Source organism: Callithrix jacchus, chromosome 4 (assembly GCF_049354715.1).
Source record: "Callithrix jacchus isolate 240 chromosome 4, calJac240_pri, whole genome shotgun sequence".
NCBI lineage: Eukaryota > Metazoa > Chordata > Mammalia > Primates > Cebidae > Callithrix > Callithrix jacchus.
The window spans coordinates 138,261,146-138,278,302 of record NC_133505.1 but is presented as its reverse complement, the minus strand read 5'-3'; the positions used below and the strand labels follow the sequence as shown (position 1 = coordinate 138,278,302).

At 38.9% G+C, this 17,157-nt stretch overlaps 1 protein-coding gene across 4 annotated transcripts in view; it reads left to right on the top strand.

Annotated features, from left to right (window-relative positions):
* The first annotated feature begins 829 nt into the window (after nt 1–829).
* Nucleotides 830–17,157, top strand: part of MED23 (mediator complex subunit 23) — a 49,169-nt gene continuing 32,841 nt past the window's right edge. For 2 of the 4 annotated variants that reach the window (XM_017971397.4, XM_017971396.4), the window contains exons 1-9: nt 830–1,062; nt 1,386–1,417; nt 1,576–1,663; nt 3,539–3,663; nt 5,067–5,178; nt 6,582–6,680; nt 14,188–14,289; nt 15,040–15,109; nt 16,690–16,802. In XM_017971397.4, the coding sequence (XP_017826886.2) occupies nt 1,024–1,062; nt 1,386–1,417; nt 1,576–1,663; nt 3,539–3,663; nt 5,067–5,178; nt 6,582–6,680; nt 14,188–14,289; nt 15,040–15,109; nt 16,690–16,802 (780 nt within the window). In that variant the 5' untranslated portion in view covers nt 830–1,023. The remainder of the gene's footprint in view (nt 1,063–1,385; nt 1,418–1,575; nt 1,664–3,538; nt 3,664–5,066; nt 5,179–6,581; nt 6,681–14,187; nt 14,290–15,039; nt 15,110–16,689; nt 16,803–17,157) is intronic. The other 2 variants (XM_078370103.1, XM_035296721.3) reach the window with 1 other exon arrangement.

The following is a 17,157-nucleotide window of genomic DNA, read 5'->3' as shown; positions in this document are numbered from 1 at the left end:
AGGCTGGCGCGTGGTTTCAATGTCTCCTATTACTGATGGTATTCATTTTGCTCACTTGATTAAAATGATAGCTGCTGGGCTTCTTGGTCACAAAGTTACTTTTTGTCCTTTTTAGTTAATAAGTATTCTCTGTGGAGTTACATTGAAGCTATGTGACTATATAATTTCTCATCCAAAGTTTAATTTATTCATCTATTTCTTCACAGCTTTGTGGACTCATGGTTTTCTATTTTATTTAATGGGTTGTAATACATTATTTGTTATTTTGATAATCATATTGTCTCTGATATGGCCAGTGGGAATGCCTTCAAGCTTCTCATCATTCTTTAAGAAATTTTGGTCAAGGCATGGTAGCTTATGCCTGTAATCCTAGCACTTTGGGAGGCTGAGGCAGGCAGATTGCTTGAGTCCAGGAGTTCAAGACCAGCCTGCGCAACAAGGCAAAAACTCATCTCTACAAAAACTACAAAGCGTTGGGCATGGTAGCCCACGCTTGTGGTTCCAGTTACTTGGGAGGCTAGGGTGAGCTCGCAGACATTAGCTTGGTGACCGCTGCCGCTCCAGCGTTTTCCGCAGGCTGCAGCCTCTGGGTTCCAAGCTTTTTATTTCCCAGTCTGTACGCAGGTTAGCCTTGAGCAGGAAGCAACTCCTTCTCCAGCCGGGAGGTGGCGGCCTACGGTTGACGACGCCTCCGTGGAACCTGGGCTTGAGGTTCCGTTTGGGGGCGTTCTCGTCCGGCTTGCGGACCGCCCTTCTCCAGAGCCGGAACCATCTGGCGGCACCTCTGGTTTCAGCGGGGGTTGTAAACAGCGCGCACCGGGCTTTCCTCGTCTTCCGTACAGGTTCCTGCTGTTGGCTGAGCTCCGGAGAGAACGCTCTTGGTAAAGCGCTGCGGGAGGGAAGCGACGCCGGGGAGCTACGGTTTCCTCCGGAGGCCTCCGCCCCTCTGCCTCTTTCTTCCCAGAGCTCGTATCTGACCTGGGCCTTTCCCGGTACCCCGGAAAGGCGGGGGTGATAGTACAGATGGAGACGCAACTGCAGAGCATTTTCGAGGAGGTGGTGGTGAGTTCAGCTGCCGGGCATCCAGGACTATGGCTCAGGGACTAGGAGACGCGGGGGCAGCCGACCAAGGAAACTGGCCTAGGCAACCTCCTCTCACGCCTGTCTTTGTATCCCCTTGTTTTGACACCGACGTTGTATGCGGGGGGGGTTAGTGATTCTCAAACTGCTGTCAAGTTCTTTTTATCCTTTGAAATTGATACGACAGGCCAGACAGGTATTGGTAGTTTCAGAGCTAATTAAGATGACTTGCCCTGGGTTACATTGTAAATACTTCGCTAAGGGAGGCCCCTTTTTAACATTGTTTATATTTTTGTTTTTTACAGAAAACGGAAATTATAGAAGAGGCTTTTCCTGGGTGAGTGTACGCATGGCAGATTTTTGTGTTTTTACATGATTGTATCTGTCAGATTTCACTTAGTTTCGTGTTGGAGGGTTGTAAGAGCCACTAATCTCATTGTGTGTAATTACCTTTTTAAAACGAATGACAGCTAATGTAATTTTTTTTTTTTTTAGCATGTTTATGGATACCCCTGAAGATGAGAAAACAAAACTAATTAGCTGTCTGGGGGCCTTCAGACAGTTTTGGGGTGGTCTTTCTCAGGTGAGCACTTCATGTTTAATACATTCAGCTGATGATTTTTGGGCGCTTCCCCCCCTTTTTTTTTTTAACATTAACATTGATGTTGCTCTTATGATCTTCCTGAGAAGGGAGAAATAAAATTGTCATCATTTTTTTATTCTGGTTTCCATCTATTTTAATTTGTATATTTCAGTGGAAAACTTATGTTAAGAAGTCAAGTTTATATTGCACAGTGTGAGATGTTAAAAAAAAGAAAAAAAAGTAACCCCCCCCATGTTAGCTTATTTAAGACCATTTTCATCCTATTTGGATTTATTTGGTACACTTGAAAACAGATGTGTTAAGCTTTACTTGTAAAAGATACAAATTACAGGTTTTTTTTTTTAACTAAATAAAGGAATTGGCACAGCATTGATGCAAAGATGCTATAATAGAAATACCGAGATTCTATTATAAGGATAGGAAGATACTATAGTAAAAATGAGGAAACAAACTGTAAGAGTAACAAACTGTAAAAGTAACAAAGAACAGCTACCAGAAAATGTATCCGTGAAAAAGACAAAATATGTCATCCTTGAGCACATTACCTTCTCATGGTACGCTGTAAGTAGGGAGATGAGAACTGTTTGCATGTCAACCACTGGTGATAGATTTGCCACTCAGACATGGGCATATAATCTCAATAGTCATTTTTATAGAATGATCATATATATATACTATAGAATGATCATATATATATTTCTCCTAATAATCTAAAGGTAATTTTCTATAAGTCCAAGAATTACTTGTTCCTTCCTTTCCTACTTTTTTAAAAATAGCATCATAATATTTCATTGTATGGCTGTACCTTCCTCCATTTGACCAATCCTCTACTGACTTTTAAGTTTCTTCTTACTTTTTCTAATTTAACCAATGCTGCGATGAATAATATTATGCATGAGAAATAGGACAAAGTTCTAGAAATAGTATTGCTGAATCAAAGGCCGTATCTGTTTGTAGTTTTTATAGAAATAATTATTAAATTTTCCATAAGGGTTATACTAGTTTATACTTCCATCTGTAGTGGTTGAGCCTATCTTTTGCTTATAACCTCACAATAGAGCGTTAAGCTTTTTAATCTTTGCCAGTAAAAAACATGAGAAATTTTATTTCAGAATAGTTTTATTTTGCATTTCTCTCAGTGATGTTGAACATCTTTGCAACATTTTTTTTAAAGAGTCATTAAACACTTTATGAATTATGGTGTGGCCCTCTAATGGAGAAACCAGGAAGAAAATAGGTATTTCTTAATTGTTGTTATATGTGCAACAATAGAAGTATGTATGAGAACAGTGATTGTGCAGAACATTATAGGTTCTTCTTGGAGATATGCTAGAAGACCAGCTTTGAGATGGGCACAACATTTGGGCATCATATTTAAAGTTTTGCAAGTCTAGAAATGTGACATGTTGTTATATTCGTAGTGGGCTCTTGTTTGGGCTCTTAGGGATTAGATTCGCTTAAGGCTGATACGTACTGATCCATAATGAATTTTACCCCCAGTGATAGTAATATTTATATATGCCATAAAGGGCATTGTTTACAATGCCTTGCAACTATCTGTGTTGAGTTTTCTATTGATCATTAATATGTTCATTAGTAGTTAATTACTACTTTTGAAGGTCCCATGTAATAAAAATGGTGGCATTTTACCTATATAATTGCAAAATTTTAAGCTTAATGTGACAAATACTAAATCTGATTTTTTTATTTTGCTTTTTAAAAAATTATTTTTATCCACAGATGTTCATAGTGAAATATTTCATTCATAGTATTGGTATACTTTCAATTGTATCAGCTATTTGTTATAAAAATATAACTTTAGACCCCAAATAAAATCATTCTCTAATTTTCCAGGAGTCTCATGAACAATGTATCCAGTGGATTGTTAAATTTATTCATGGTCAGCATAGTCCTAAAAGAATTTCTTTCCTTTATGACTGCTTAGCAATGGCAGTTGAGACTGGTCTCCTTCCACCCAGGTATGTTTAATGGGTGTGAGCAATCTGAAGCATTTTCTTTTCTATATGTGATTGAAAATTGGTTCAGGTTGTTGTTGTAAAAAGATAAGAGAATGAATAAGAAAGTGAGGTTCATCGAATAATCCTTTATATAATACCTCAGGTTTTAGTTTGTAGGAGTAATTGTCTTTGACTTATATAAATGCTTGTAAACTCAAAACCAGGTGCCTTTTTGCCCAGGGGCTAAGATTAATCACTTTGATTAGTTTGTAACACTTTACTTTTGCTGTACAACCTCAAGACCTAATGGCTTAAAATAGTAATACTCAGGTTTTAAAATTATTATTCGTGGCCCTGGTGGTTGACTGGGCTAATGAGGCACTTTTCCCTCAAAGTCTTTATGATGACAATTGATGTAGCCAGCACTGGGGCGTAGGAAAAGCTTACCCACTTACATACCTGGTGGTTGGTTCCTGGCTGTTATCTGGAATCTCAGCGGAGATTATTAGCCAGAACCTACACAGGCCTTTGCCTTGTAGCTTCGACTTTCTCACTTCATGGTGGAGTCTAACAGCAAGTGTATGAAAGAAGACTAGGCAGAAGTTGTCTCACCTTGTCATGGAAGTCATACTGTATCCTTTTGGCCATGGTCTTAGGCCTTCTCAGATCTACAGTTAGATAACGTAGACCTTCCCCCATCTCTCCTTGGGAGAAATGTCAGTGTCACACTTGAGAAGAAAATGTGGGATCAAAAATCTTGCCACCCTCTTGGAAAAATCCAAGGGGATAGATGGTAAACATGTAACTGAAAACTTTAGATAGACGTCTTTCTAGTAAAAATATAGCATAATGAATATTATTTAGGTCTTTGTTTTTGATCTTTTATATAAGTAAAATATGTTAAATGCTACACATATTTATAAGTGTGCTTAAGTAATAATGCACTTTTGTGAAAAATACTTGCTATGATAAATATAATACTTAGTCCACAGATTTTAACTGTGTTAGTCTGTCTCATGCTGCTAACAAAGACATACCCAAGACTGGGTAATTGGTGAAGGAAAGAGGTTTAATTGACTCATAGTTTAGCATGGCTGGGGAGACCTCAGGACACTTACAGTCATGGCAGAAGGCACCTCATCGCAGGGTGGCCGGAAAGAGAATGAGTGTCCAGCAAAGGAAGAAGCCCCATATAAAACCATTAGATCTTGTGAGAACTAACTCACTGTCATGAGAACTGGATGGTGGAAACTGCCCCCATGATTTAATTATCTCCACCTGGTTTTTCTCATGACACATGGGGATTATGGGAACTACAATTCAAGATGAGATTTGTGTGAGGACACAGCCAAACCATATCAGTGGCTATTAGAGAACTTGGAAAATTCTGTCTGGTAACTGGAATGGCTGTTTCTTTTTTATAGGCTGGTTTGTGAATCCCTGATAAACTCAGACACTCTTGAATGGGAAAGAACACAGCTTTGGGCCTTAACATTTAAGCTGGTTCGGAAAATAATTGGGGGAGTGGATTACAAGGTATATTTTTCTCATTATAAAAAGTGATTGCTTTCAGATGTGATTGATTTTTCGGTATGCCTATCTTACTTTCAGGTGAGTGAAATGATGTGGAAGCATTTACAAAATCTGTCTATTGTGGTATATTTCCTGGAGAGATTTAAAATTACTCAGTGTTCCCATGGCTCCTCTACTCCCCTCTCAATGTTCTTATAAATACAGGTGGCTGACATATTTTTATGAAGACTAGGGAAGTCACAGAGCAGAATCTGTATTCCTTCATGCTGCAAGTATTGTGATGTTAGCATCTCTTCAAATGAAAGAGCACAGAGCAGGGGTGTGTGGAACAGAGAAGGGACAGAAGCATCACTGATGAAGGAAGCAAGACCTGCTTCACCTCTAACTTGACCTCCCTTGGACACAACTAAAACAACTGTTTTTCCTCAACTAAAATCCTTAGCACTTGGGTTCTTGACCAAAACAACATACACTTTCTAATTTTATCTCATAAACGGCTTACGGACTCCATAGCTACAAAAGCATTCTGCATTTTCAGGAGACTTTGTTATTGTCCTTTTTCCAAGAATTACCCAGTACCTGACCCTGTGCTTTTTTTCTGTGTTTTCTCTAATCTGAAATGACTTAACATATAATGACCTGACAGATAATTAATAGTTTTAATCATGATTTATCACACAGTTAACTCTAAGAAGCTTTTGCTGATTATTTTCTCTACTCAGACTTAAGCAATTTTTGCCTTCTTATTTGAATGGTACTTTATAATTATTATTTTATGTATATGTTATGTCTTTTATAAGCTTGGTTACATAGCGCATAATAAATGCATGTTGATTGGAAGTTTTTCTATATATATCAGAGTAATGTAACTGGTATTAGATATGTGGAGATGATTAACAGAATAGCCTTGGATATCCTTGAGAGATTAAGGTATGTGATGGATGAGAAGGGAGAATAGGCCAGTCACAGTAGCTAACACCTGTAATCCTAGCACAAAAGGGAGTGAGCAGAGAGAGTCATCTACCAAAAAGTTCAATATTGTTATTCAAGTTTTCAGAGTTCTTTAAAGTCCTGTTCTAATATATTTCTGTCTGTATGTAGAATAAATTAAGATTTTTGACTCTTATAACAATGGAAACCCTTCTAATGTTATGAGGACCAAAAAAGCTTGACCAACTGTATAATGACTTTCTTTGTTCATTGTATTGTAAGACAATGTTTAGAATTCTGTTTTGGAACATGACTCTTCTCTTGGGTTAATGTTACGGACTTAGATAGTAACTGATTCAGAAAATTTAAGGATGTGACTTTGAAGGAATCTATAACCCTGAAACCTTTGGATGTTTTTAGTGTCTAACACAGTAGACACTACTTAATTTTAACCCATGTCTTTTTTCTTATATCAGGGTGTTCGAGACCTCTTAAAAGTGATTTTGGAGAAAATTTTGACAATTCCTAATACAGTGAGCTCTGCTGTTGTACAGCAGCTTCTGGCAGCAAGAGAGGTAATTTAGACATGTCTGAAATTCATTGATCATAACCTCAAAAAAGTCTACCTTTGTTTAGGTCTGTGCTTTTAATACTTATGATATTTCTTCTACCAAAAAAAAAAATCACTTCTATTTTAAAAGATGCTAATTCCCTTATATTTCAGAAGGACGTTTTAAATTTTAATTCATGGTTTTAAATTAGGAAAACAATGGTATTAGAAATTAAAATAGCTTGAACCATTACTAGACCTCAGCATATGGACCACTTAAAAGATCTTTGTACTTTGTAACTAATGTTGCAAGAATTGTTACATTGGTCTGTTGCTCTCCCATGTAAGTATGCCAATATTTAAAGCATGTTTAAGGTTCTTTACTAACGATGAACAATCCATTCCATTGTTTATTAATCTTTACTTTTGGATATTTTTTACATATGTATTCTTTTATGCTACAGTTGAAACCCAATAAATCCACAAAATAATATCTCTACATTTTATTTTAATTGACAAGTAGCAATTGTCTGTGTATATATATATACATTGTGGAATGGCTAAATCAGGCTATTTAACATATAGGTTACCTCATATACTTATTATTTTTTTAATTTTGTAGTGTATTTTAGGTTTTGGGGTACATGTGCAGAACATGCAAGACAGTTGCATAGGTACACACATGGCAGTGTGTTTTGCTTCCTTTCTCCCCTTCACCCACATTTGGCATTTCTCCCCAGGCTATCCCTTCCCAGCTCCCCCACCCTCCGCTGGCCCTCCCCTTTTCCCCCCAATAGACCCCAGTGTTTAGTACTCCCCTCCCTGTGTCCACGTGTTCTTATTTTTCATCACCCACCTATGAGTGAGAATATGCGGTATTTCATTTTCTGTTCTTGTGTCAGTTTGCTGAGAATGATGTTCTCCAGATTCATCCATGTCCCTACAAACATGAGCTCATCATTTCTGATTGTTGCATAATATTCCATGGTGTATATGTGCCACATTTTCCCAATCCAATCTATCATCAATGGGCATTTGGGTTGGTTCCAGGTCTTTGCTATTGTAAACAGTGCTGCAATGAACATTCGTGTGCATGTATCCTTAATAGTAGAACGATTTATAGTCCTTTGGATATATACCCAGTAATGGGATTGCTGGGTCAAATGGAATTTCTATTTCTAAGGCCTTAAGGAATCGCCACACTGTCTTCCACAATGGTTGAACTAATTTACACTCCCACCAACAGTGTAAAAGTGTTCCTTTTTCTCCACATCCTCTCCAGCATCTGTTGTCTCCAGATTTTTTAATGATCGCCATTCTAACTGGCGTGAGATGGTATCTCAATGTGGTTTTGATTTGTATCTCTCTAATGACCAATGATGATGAGCATTTTTTCATATGATTATTGACCTCATATGTCTTTTTTTGTAAAGTGTCTGTTTATATCCTTTGCCCACTTTTGAATGGGCTTGTTTGTTTTTTTCCTGTAAATCTGTTTGAGTTCTTTGTAAATTCTGGATATCAGCCCTTTGTCAGATGGGTAAACTGCAAAAATTTTTTCCCATTCTGTTGGTTGCCGATTCACTCTAGTGACTGTTTCTTTTGCCGTGCAGAAGCTGTGGAGTTTCATTAGGTCCCATTTGTCTATTTTGGCTTTTGTTGCCAATGCTTTTGGTGTTTTGGTCATGAAGTCCTTGCCTACTCCTATGTCCTGGATGGTTTTGCCTAGATTTTCTTCTAGGGTTTTTATGGTGCCAGGTCTTATGTTTAAGTCTTTAATCCATCTGGAGTTAATTTTAGTGTAAGGTGTCAGGAAGGGGTCCAGTTTCTGCTTTCTGCACATGGCTAGCCAGTTTTCCCAACACCATTTATTAAACAGGGAATCCTTTCCCCATTGCTTGTTTTTGTCAGGTTTATCAAAGATTGTATAGTTGTAGATATGTTGTGTTGCCTCCGATGCCTCTGTTTTGTTCCATTGGTTTATATCTGTTTTGGTACCAGTACCATGCTGTTTTGATTACTGTAGCCTTGTAGTATAGTTTGAAATCTGGTAGTGTGATGCCCCCCACTGTGTTCTTTTTGCTTAGAATTGACTTGGGTATGCGGGCTCTCTTTTGGTTCCATATGAAGTTCATGGTGGTTTTTTCCAGTTCTGTGAAGAAAGTCAATGGTAGCTTGATGGGGATAGCATTGAATCTGTAAATTACTTTGGGCAGTATAGCCATTTTCACGATATTCATTCTTCCTAACCATGACCATGGAACGTTTCCCCATCTGTTTGTGTCCTCTCTTATTTCGTTGAGCAGTGGTTTGTAGTTTTCCTTGAAGAGTTCCCTTATGTTTCTTGTGAGTTGTATTCCAAGGTATTTTATTCTTTTTGTAGCAATTGTGAATGGCAGTTCGTTCTTGATTTGGCTCTCTTTAAGTCTGTTATTGGTGTAGAGGAATGCTTGTGATTTTTGCACATCTATTTTATATCCTGAGACTTTGCTGAAGTTGCTTATCAGTTTCAGGAGTTTTTGGGCTGAGGCGATGGGGTCTTCTAGGTATACTATCATGTCATCTGCAAATAGAGACAATTTGGCTTCCACCTTTCCTATTTGAATGCCCTTTATTTCTTTTTCTTGCCTGATTGCTCTGGCTAGAACTTCCAGTACTATATTGAATAGGAGTGGTGAAAGAGGGCATCCTTGTCTAGTGCTGGATTTCAAAGGGAATGCTTCCAGTTTTTGCCCATTCAGTATGATATTGGCTGTTGGTTTGTCGTAAATAGCTTTTATTACTTTGAGATACGTTCCATCAATACCGAGTTTATTGAGGGTTTTTAGCATAAAGGGCTGTTGAATTTTGTCAAATGCCTTCTCTGCCATGTGTTGAGATAATCATGTGGTTTTTGTTTCTGGTTCTGTTTATGTGGTGAATTACGTTTATAGCCTTGCATCCCCAGGATGAATCCTACTTGATCATGATGGATAAGTTTTTTGATTTGCTGTTCCAGTCGGCTTGCCAATATTTTATTGAAGATTTTTGCATCTATGTTAATCATGGATATTGGCCTGAAGTTTTCTTTTCTTGTTGGGTCTCTGCCGGGTTTTGGTATCAGGATGATGTTGGTCTCATAAAATAATTTGGGAAGGATTCCCTCTTTTTGGATTATTTGGAATAGTTTCAGAAGGAATGGTACCAGCTCCTCTTTGTGTGTCTGGTAGAATTCGGCTGTGAACCCATCTGGACCTGGGCTTTTTTTGTTTAGTAGGCTCTTAATTGCTGCCTCAACTTCAGACCTTGTTATTGGTCTATTCATAGTTTCAGCTTCCTCCTGGTTTAGGCTTGGGAGGACACAGGAGTCCAGGAATTTATTCATTTCTTCCAGGTTTATGTGCATAGAGTTGTTTGTAATATTCTCTGATGATGGTTTGAATTTCTGTGGAATCTGTGGTGATTTCCCCTTTATCATTTTTTATTGCATCTATTTGGTTGTTCTCTCTTTTCTTTTTAATCAATCTGGCTAGTGGTCTGTCTATTTTGTTGATCTTTTCAAAAAACCAGCTCTTGGATTTATTGATTTTTTGAAGGGTTTTTCGTGTCTCAATCTCCTTCAGCTCAGCTCTGATCTTAGTTATTTCTTGTCTTCTGCTGGGTTTTGAGTTTTTTTGATCTTGCTCCTCTAGCTCTTTCAATTTTGACGATAGGGTGTCAATTTTGGATCTCTCCATTCTCCTCATATGGGCACTTATACCTATATACTTTCCTCTAGAGACTGCTTTAAATGTGTCCCAGAGATTCTGGCATGTTGTGTCTTCGTTCTCATTCGTTTTGAAGAACTTCTTTATTTCTGCCTTCATTTCATTGTTTATCCAGTCAACATTCAAGAGCCAGTTGTTCAGTTTCCATGAAGCTCTGCGGTTCTGGGTTGGTTTCTGAATTCTGAGTTCTAACTTGATTGCACTATGGTCTGAGAGACTGTTTGTTATGATTTCAGTTGTTTTGCATTTGCTGAGGAGTGCTTTACTTCCAATTATGTGGTCAATTTTAGAGTAGGTGTGATGTGGTGCTGAGAAGAATGTATATTCTGTGGATTTGGGGTGGAGAGTTCTGTAAATGTCTATCAGGTTTGCTTGTTCCAGGTCTGAGTTCAAGCCCTGGATATCCTTGTTGATTTTCTGTCTGGTTGATCTGTCTAGTATTGACAGTGGAGTGTTAAAGTCTCCCACTATTATTGTGTGGGAGTCTAAGTCTCTTTGTAAGTCATTAAGAACTTGTCTTATGTATCTGGGTGCTCCTGCATTGGGTCCATATATGTTTAGGATTGTTAGCTCTTCTTGTTGTATCGATCCTTTTACCATTATGTAATGGCCTTCTTTGTCTCTTTTGATCTTTGTTGATTTAAAGTCTATTTTATCAGAGATGAGAATTGCAACTCCTGCTTTTTTTTGCTCTCCATTTGCTTGGTAAATCTTCCTCCATCCCTTTATTTTGAGCCTTTGTGTATCCTTGCATGTGAGATGGGTTTCCTGGATACAGCACACTGATGGGTTTTGGTTTTTTATCCAATTTGCCAGTCTGTGTCTTTTGATTGGTGCATTTAGTCCATTTACATTTAGGGTTAATATTGTTATGTGTGAATTTGATACTGCCATTTTGATGCTAGCTGGCTGTTTTGCCCATTAGTTCATGTAGATTCTTTATTATGTTGATGCTCTTTAGCATTTAGTGTGATTTTGGAATGGCTGGTACTGGTTGTTCCTTTCTATGTGTAGTGCCTCTTTCAGGAGCTCTTGTAAAGCAGGCCTGGTGGTGAGAAAATCTCTGAGTACTTGCTTGTTCTCAAAGGATTTTATTTTTCCTTCACTTCTGAAGCTCAGTTTGGCTGGATATGAAATTCTGGGTTGAAAGTTCATTTCTTTAAGGATGTTGAATATTGGTCCCCACTCTCTTCTTGCTTGTAGAGTTTCTGCCGAGAGATCTGCTGTGAGTCTGATGGGCTTCCCTTTGTGGGTGACCCGACCTTTCTCTCTGGCTGCCCTTAGTATTTTCTCCTTTATTTCAACCCTGGTGAATCTGACGATTATGTGCCTTGGGGTTGCTCTTCTTGAGGAATATCTTTGTGGTGTTCTCTGTATTTCCTGCATTTGAGTGTTGGCCTGTCTTGCTAGGTGGGGGAAATTTTCCTGGATAATATCCTGAAGAGTATTTTCCAGCTTGGATTCATTCTCTTCGTCACATTCTGGTACACCTATCAAATGTAGGTTAGGTCTCTTCACATAGTCCCACATTTCTTGGAGACTTTGTTCATTCCTTTTTGCGCTTTTTTCTCTAATCTTGGTTTCTCATTTTATTTCATTGAGTTGATCTTCAACTTCAGATATTCTTTCTTCTGCTTGGTCAATTCGGCTGCTGAAACTTGTGCATGCTTCGCGAAGTTCTCGTATTGTGTTTTTCAGCTCCTTCAATTCATTCATATTCCTCTCTAAGTTATCCATTCTTGTTATCATTTCCTCAAATCTTTTTTCAAATCTTTTTTCAAGGTTCTTAGTTTCTTTGCATTGATTTAAAACATGTTCTTTTAGCTCACAAAAGTTTCTCATTATCCACCTTCTGAAGTCTAATTCCGTCATTTCCTCACAGTTATTCTCCATCCAGCTTTGTTCCCTTGCTGGTGAGGAGTTTTGGTCCTTTGTAGGAGTCGAGGTGTTCTGGTTTCAGGTGTTTTCCTCTGTTTTGCGCTGGTTTCTTCCCATCTTTGTGGATTTGTCCGCTGGTCATCTGCGTAGTTGCTGACTTTTCGATTGGGTCTCTGAGTGGACGCCCAGATTGTTGATGATGAAGTATTTCTGTTACTTGGTTTTCCTTCTACCAGTCTAGCCCCTCCACTGTATGACTGCTGAGGTCCGCTCCAGGCCCTGCTTGTCTGGGGTGCACCTATAGTGGCTGCAGAACAGTGAGAGATGCTACCAGTTTCTTTTTCTGCTATCTTTGTCCCAGAATGATGCCTGCCAGATGTCAGTCTTCTGGATATAGAGGGGTCAGGGAGCTGCTTGAGGAGACAATCTGTACTTTATAGGAGCTCAAGTGCTGATCTATGAGCTCTGTTGTTCATTCAGGGCTGTTAGGCTGCTACATTTAATTCTGCTGCAGCAGAACTCATTAAAAAAAAAACTTTTTCTCAGATGCTCTGTCTCGGGGGTTTGGGGTTTTCTTTGTGAGTGTCCGTTGCACTGTTCTGCCTAGCTAGGAGGCAGTCTAGTCACTATTTGCCTGCTGAGGCTCCGCCCTGCTGGTGTGAGGTCCGCCCTGTTGCTGCAGGCTCTGCCCTGCTGCTGCGGTCTCCACCCTGCTGCCACGGGCTACGCCCTGCGGCGGAGTCTTTCTGTTGTGGCAGGTTGCCTCGGCAACCGCAGGCTGCATCAGCAATGGGAGTGTACCTCAGTAGGGGTGGGTTGCCTCGGTAATGGCAAACGCCCCTCCCCCACCGAGCTGCACCATCCTGGGTTCAGCTGTGCCCACAGTGAAACTCTCCACCTGGAGCGTTTGGAATCGCCGTTTTGTTTGTCCCACTGCCCTGGCCCAAACGCCGTTTCCCTGGAATCTCCTGGCCTGGCTCACTGTCCAAGTCCCGTTCAATCAGATGGATATGCCAATCTGCCCTCTCAAGTCTCAGATATCCGGTTCAACAGGGCACCCGGACCAGTGCACTTTGTGTGGAGCGCTTTGGAGCGCTGCTGCGCTGCAGCGCCGGCCCCCAGCTGCACCAGCCAAAACCGCTGCGCTGGTGTCCCGCGTCTCTTTTATACCTGGGAATTTCCTCGTTCTGTGGGCAACAAAGATCCGTCTGGAAATGCGGCCCTGACTCACCCTCTGCGCGTTCACCGAGAGCTTCAATCCTGGGTTGTTCTCACCGCGCCATCTTGAGTTGGTCTCCCACTTATTATTTTTTTAATGTTAACACTTAAAATCTACTCTGTTAACAATTTTTGAGTATACACTATATTGTTATTAACCATAGTCACCATAATATACAGTATATCTCTTGAACTTGTTCCTCTTTTTGAACTGAAATTGTGTTCTTTGACCAACATCTCTCTCAGAAAGTAACACCTCTACTTTTTAATATCCTTTTTGTTATTTTTGTCATTGTTGTATTTAAAGGCTCATGTGGGTCAGATGCAGCGGCTCATGTCTATAATCCCAGTGCTTTGGGAGGCTGAGGTGGAAGGCTTATTTGAGCACAGAGTTGCAGACCAGCTAGGACAATTTAGGGAGGACCTGTCTTTACAAAAAAATTAAAAAGTTATCTGGGCCTGGTAACATGCATCTGTAGTCCCAGCTGCTCTGTAGGCTGAGGTGGGAACACCACTTGAGCCCCAGAGGTTGAAGATGTAGTGAGCCATGATTGCATCACTGCACTCCAAGCCTGAGAAACAGAACAAGACCCTGTCTCAAATAATAATAATAATAATGATAATAAATAAAAACAAAGGGGGTGTATATAGGACTAGTCAAGAATAATGTTGCCTTTTTATTTTTCTTAGGTAATAGCATATATATTGGAAAGAAATGCCTGCTTATTACCAGCCTATTTTGCAGTTACAGAGATCAGGAAGCTGTATCCTGAAGGCAAACTTCCACACTGGGTAAATTTTATATTTCCTGAATTTTTAATATAAATTTTTGGCTTGGCTTAGTGACTCACACTTGTAATCCCAGCCCTTTGGGAGGCTAAGGTGGAAAGATGATTTGGGGACAAGAGTTCAAGACCAATCTGGGTACAATAACAAGACTGTCTCTACAAAACATTTTTAAAAAGCACACACATTAGCCAGGCATAGTAACATATGCCTGTAGCCCCAGCTACAAAGTAGCTGAGGCAGGAGGATTACTTGAAACCAGGAGTTTGAGGCTGCAGTGAGCTGTGATCACGCCACTGTACTCCAGCTTCGGCAATGGAACGAGACCCCGTATCAAAAAAAAAAGGATATTTTACCAAAAACAGTTATATTAATCTTACTTTTGTGTGCTTATTTTTTAAATGATGACTTTTATTCTTAGACAATACATATATTTTTAATCACGATGTATTTCTTTCATTTCTCTGCATTTCCACTGAGACAATTTATATGCCATGTGATAAAATATGCTCAGCTTCATCAAATAGCTAAGGATATGGTGGTGTGAGTTGGTTTAATTCAGGGACACATGAACTGGTAAGTGATTCTTTAGAAGGAAGCAAAAGGGAGCTAACCTTTAAACAGTTATCATGTGCCAGACATTGTACTAATCTTTACATATACTATCTCATTTTATGTAAATGATCATTGTATTTCAGGGGCAGTCTCAATTTTCTTTTTATTCTTATTTTTTTGATTTTTTCTCTCTCTCTTTAGTTACTCGGAAACCTGGTTTCAGACTTTGTGGATACCTTCAGGCCCACAGCAAGGATAAACTCCATTTGTGGTAGGATTATAGTTTCAAATATGCCAAATAGTACCTGATTTTTAGTAATCTAACTATTGAACAAAGCTGAGGGATGGTCTCTTAATATGTGCTATTTTGATGACTCTGTAAGAGCTTAATATAATACCTTTCACTTGTCTTCACTTTGTGTGCCAAGTACAGGAGGGAAAATAAACTCTGGAGTGGGTGAGGAACACTTTTACACTGTTGGTGGGAGTGTAAATTAGTTTAACTGTTATGGAAGATAGTGTGGCTATTCCTCAAGGATCTACAAATAGAAATACCATTTGACCCAGCAATCCCACTACTGGTTATATACCCAAAGGATTATAAATTGTTCTATTATAAAGACACATACACATGTATGTTCACTGTGGCACTGTTTACAATAGCAAAGACCTGGAACCAATCCAAATGCCCATCAATGATAGACTGAATAAAGAAAATGTAGCACATATATACCATGGAATACTATGCAGCCATAAAAAAGGGTGAGTTCATGTCCTTTTCAGGGACATGGATGAGTCTGGAAACCATCATTCTCAGCAAACTGCCACAAGAACAGAAAACCAAGCACCGCATGTTCTCATTCATACGTGGGTGTTGAACAACGAGAACACATGGACACAGGGAGGGGAATATCACACACTGGGGTCTGTTGGGGATGGGGAACTAGGGTAGGGATAGTGGGGTGTGGGGAGATTGGGGAGCAATAACATTGGGAGAAATGCCTGATTTAGGTGATGGGGGGATGGAGGCAGCAAGCCACTATGGCATGTATGTACCTATGCAACAATCCTTCAAGTTCTGTACATGTACCCCAGAACTTATAGTATAATAATAATAATAATAATAAAGTGAATCTATACCTAAATAATTAAATACAACCAGAGGGGGAAAAAAAGAGAGTGAGTTTCTTGGTGATTCGAAAGACATTTTACTACAGCTAATAAAACGCTAATAACTGAGTGGATATTGATATCATGTAGTGAATTATGGCCACACAGTAGGTTTGAGAAGGATGATGAATTGAATTTGAGACATGTTAGGCTTGCAGTGCTTGTGGGACATCCAACTGACAATATTTGTTAGGCAGTTAGATATATGAGTTGATAGTCATATGTGACATCTAAAGCCTCTAGGAATATAAAGTTTAATAATATTGACACTGGACTAGTGGTCTTAAACTTTTTCTGTAAAGGGCCATCTAGTAAATATTTTAAGCTTCATAGGCAACAGAATCTGTTGCAACTACTCAACTCTGCCATTGGACTGCAAAAGTAGTTGTGTTCCAATAAAATTTTACAAAACAGGTGGCAGGTGGATTATAGTTGATTGACCTCTGCCACAGACATTTAGACAAAATGCAACATTTTCGAGTTTGGAAAGCCCATACAAATTGATATTCAACTATCTGAGCCAAAAATAAAATTCCCAAACTTAGGTTTCATTGAAACATTTTTTAAGCCATTTTAAAACCAAACCACCAACTAGTTCAGCATATATGTTCATTAAATATTTTTGAAGTGAAGTACTGTTGTGTTCACATTTACTTAAAAACATTTTTGTAATACATATAGGTCGCTGTAGTCTTCTGCCAGTTGTAAATAACTCGGGTGCCATTTGTAATTCATGGAAACTGGATCCTGCAACTCTTCGTTTTCCTTTGAAAGGCCTTTTGCCATATGATAAGGTATGTTGCTAAATATAATGGAACTTTTAGTCCATCTGACAATCTTCAACCTACATTATAAGATGAGTGATGCTAAATTGTTGCTTCATAATCTCAAGAAGCAAATATTTAATGAAAGATAGTTTATAGTTTATCATGTTCTTCTATTATCTAAATATACCCTGTGTTTTATACTATTGTGGGTGTTTATGTTCCAGTGGTCCACCTCTAGCAAAGTATTTGGAGATGGGAAATTGAAATTTTAAATGGAAAACTGAAATTTAAAATTGATTCATTGATTAAGGCCCCACATTTTAAAAGTGGTAAAGCTTTTTAATGTGAACTCAGTCTAATTCCAGAATCTACACTCTTAACA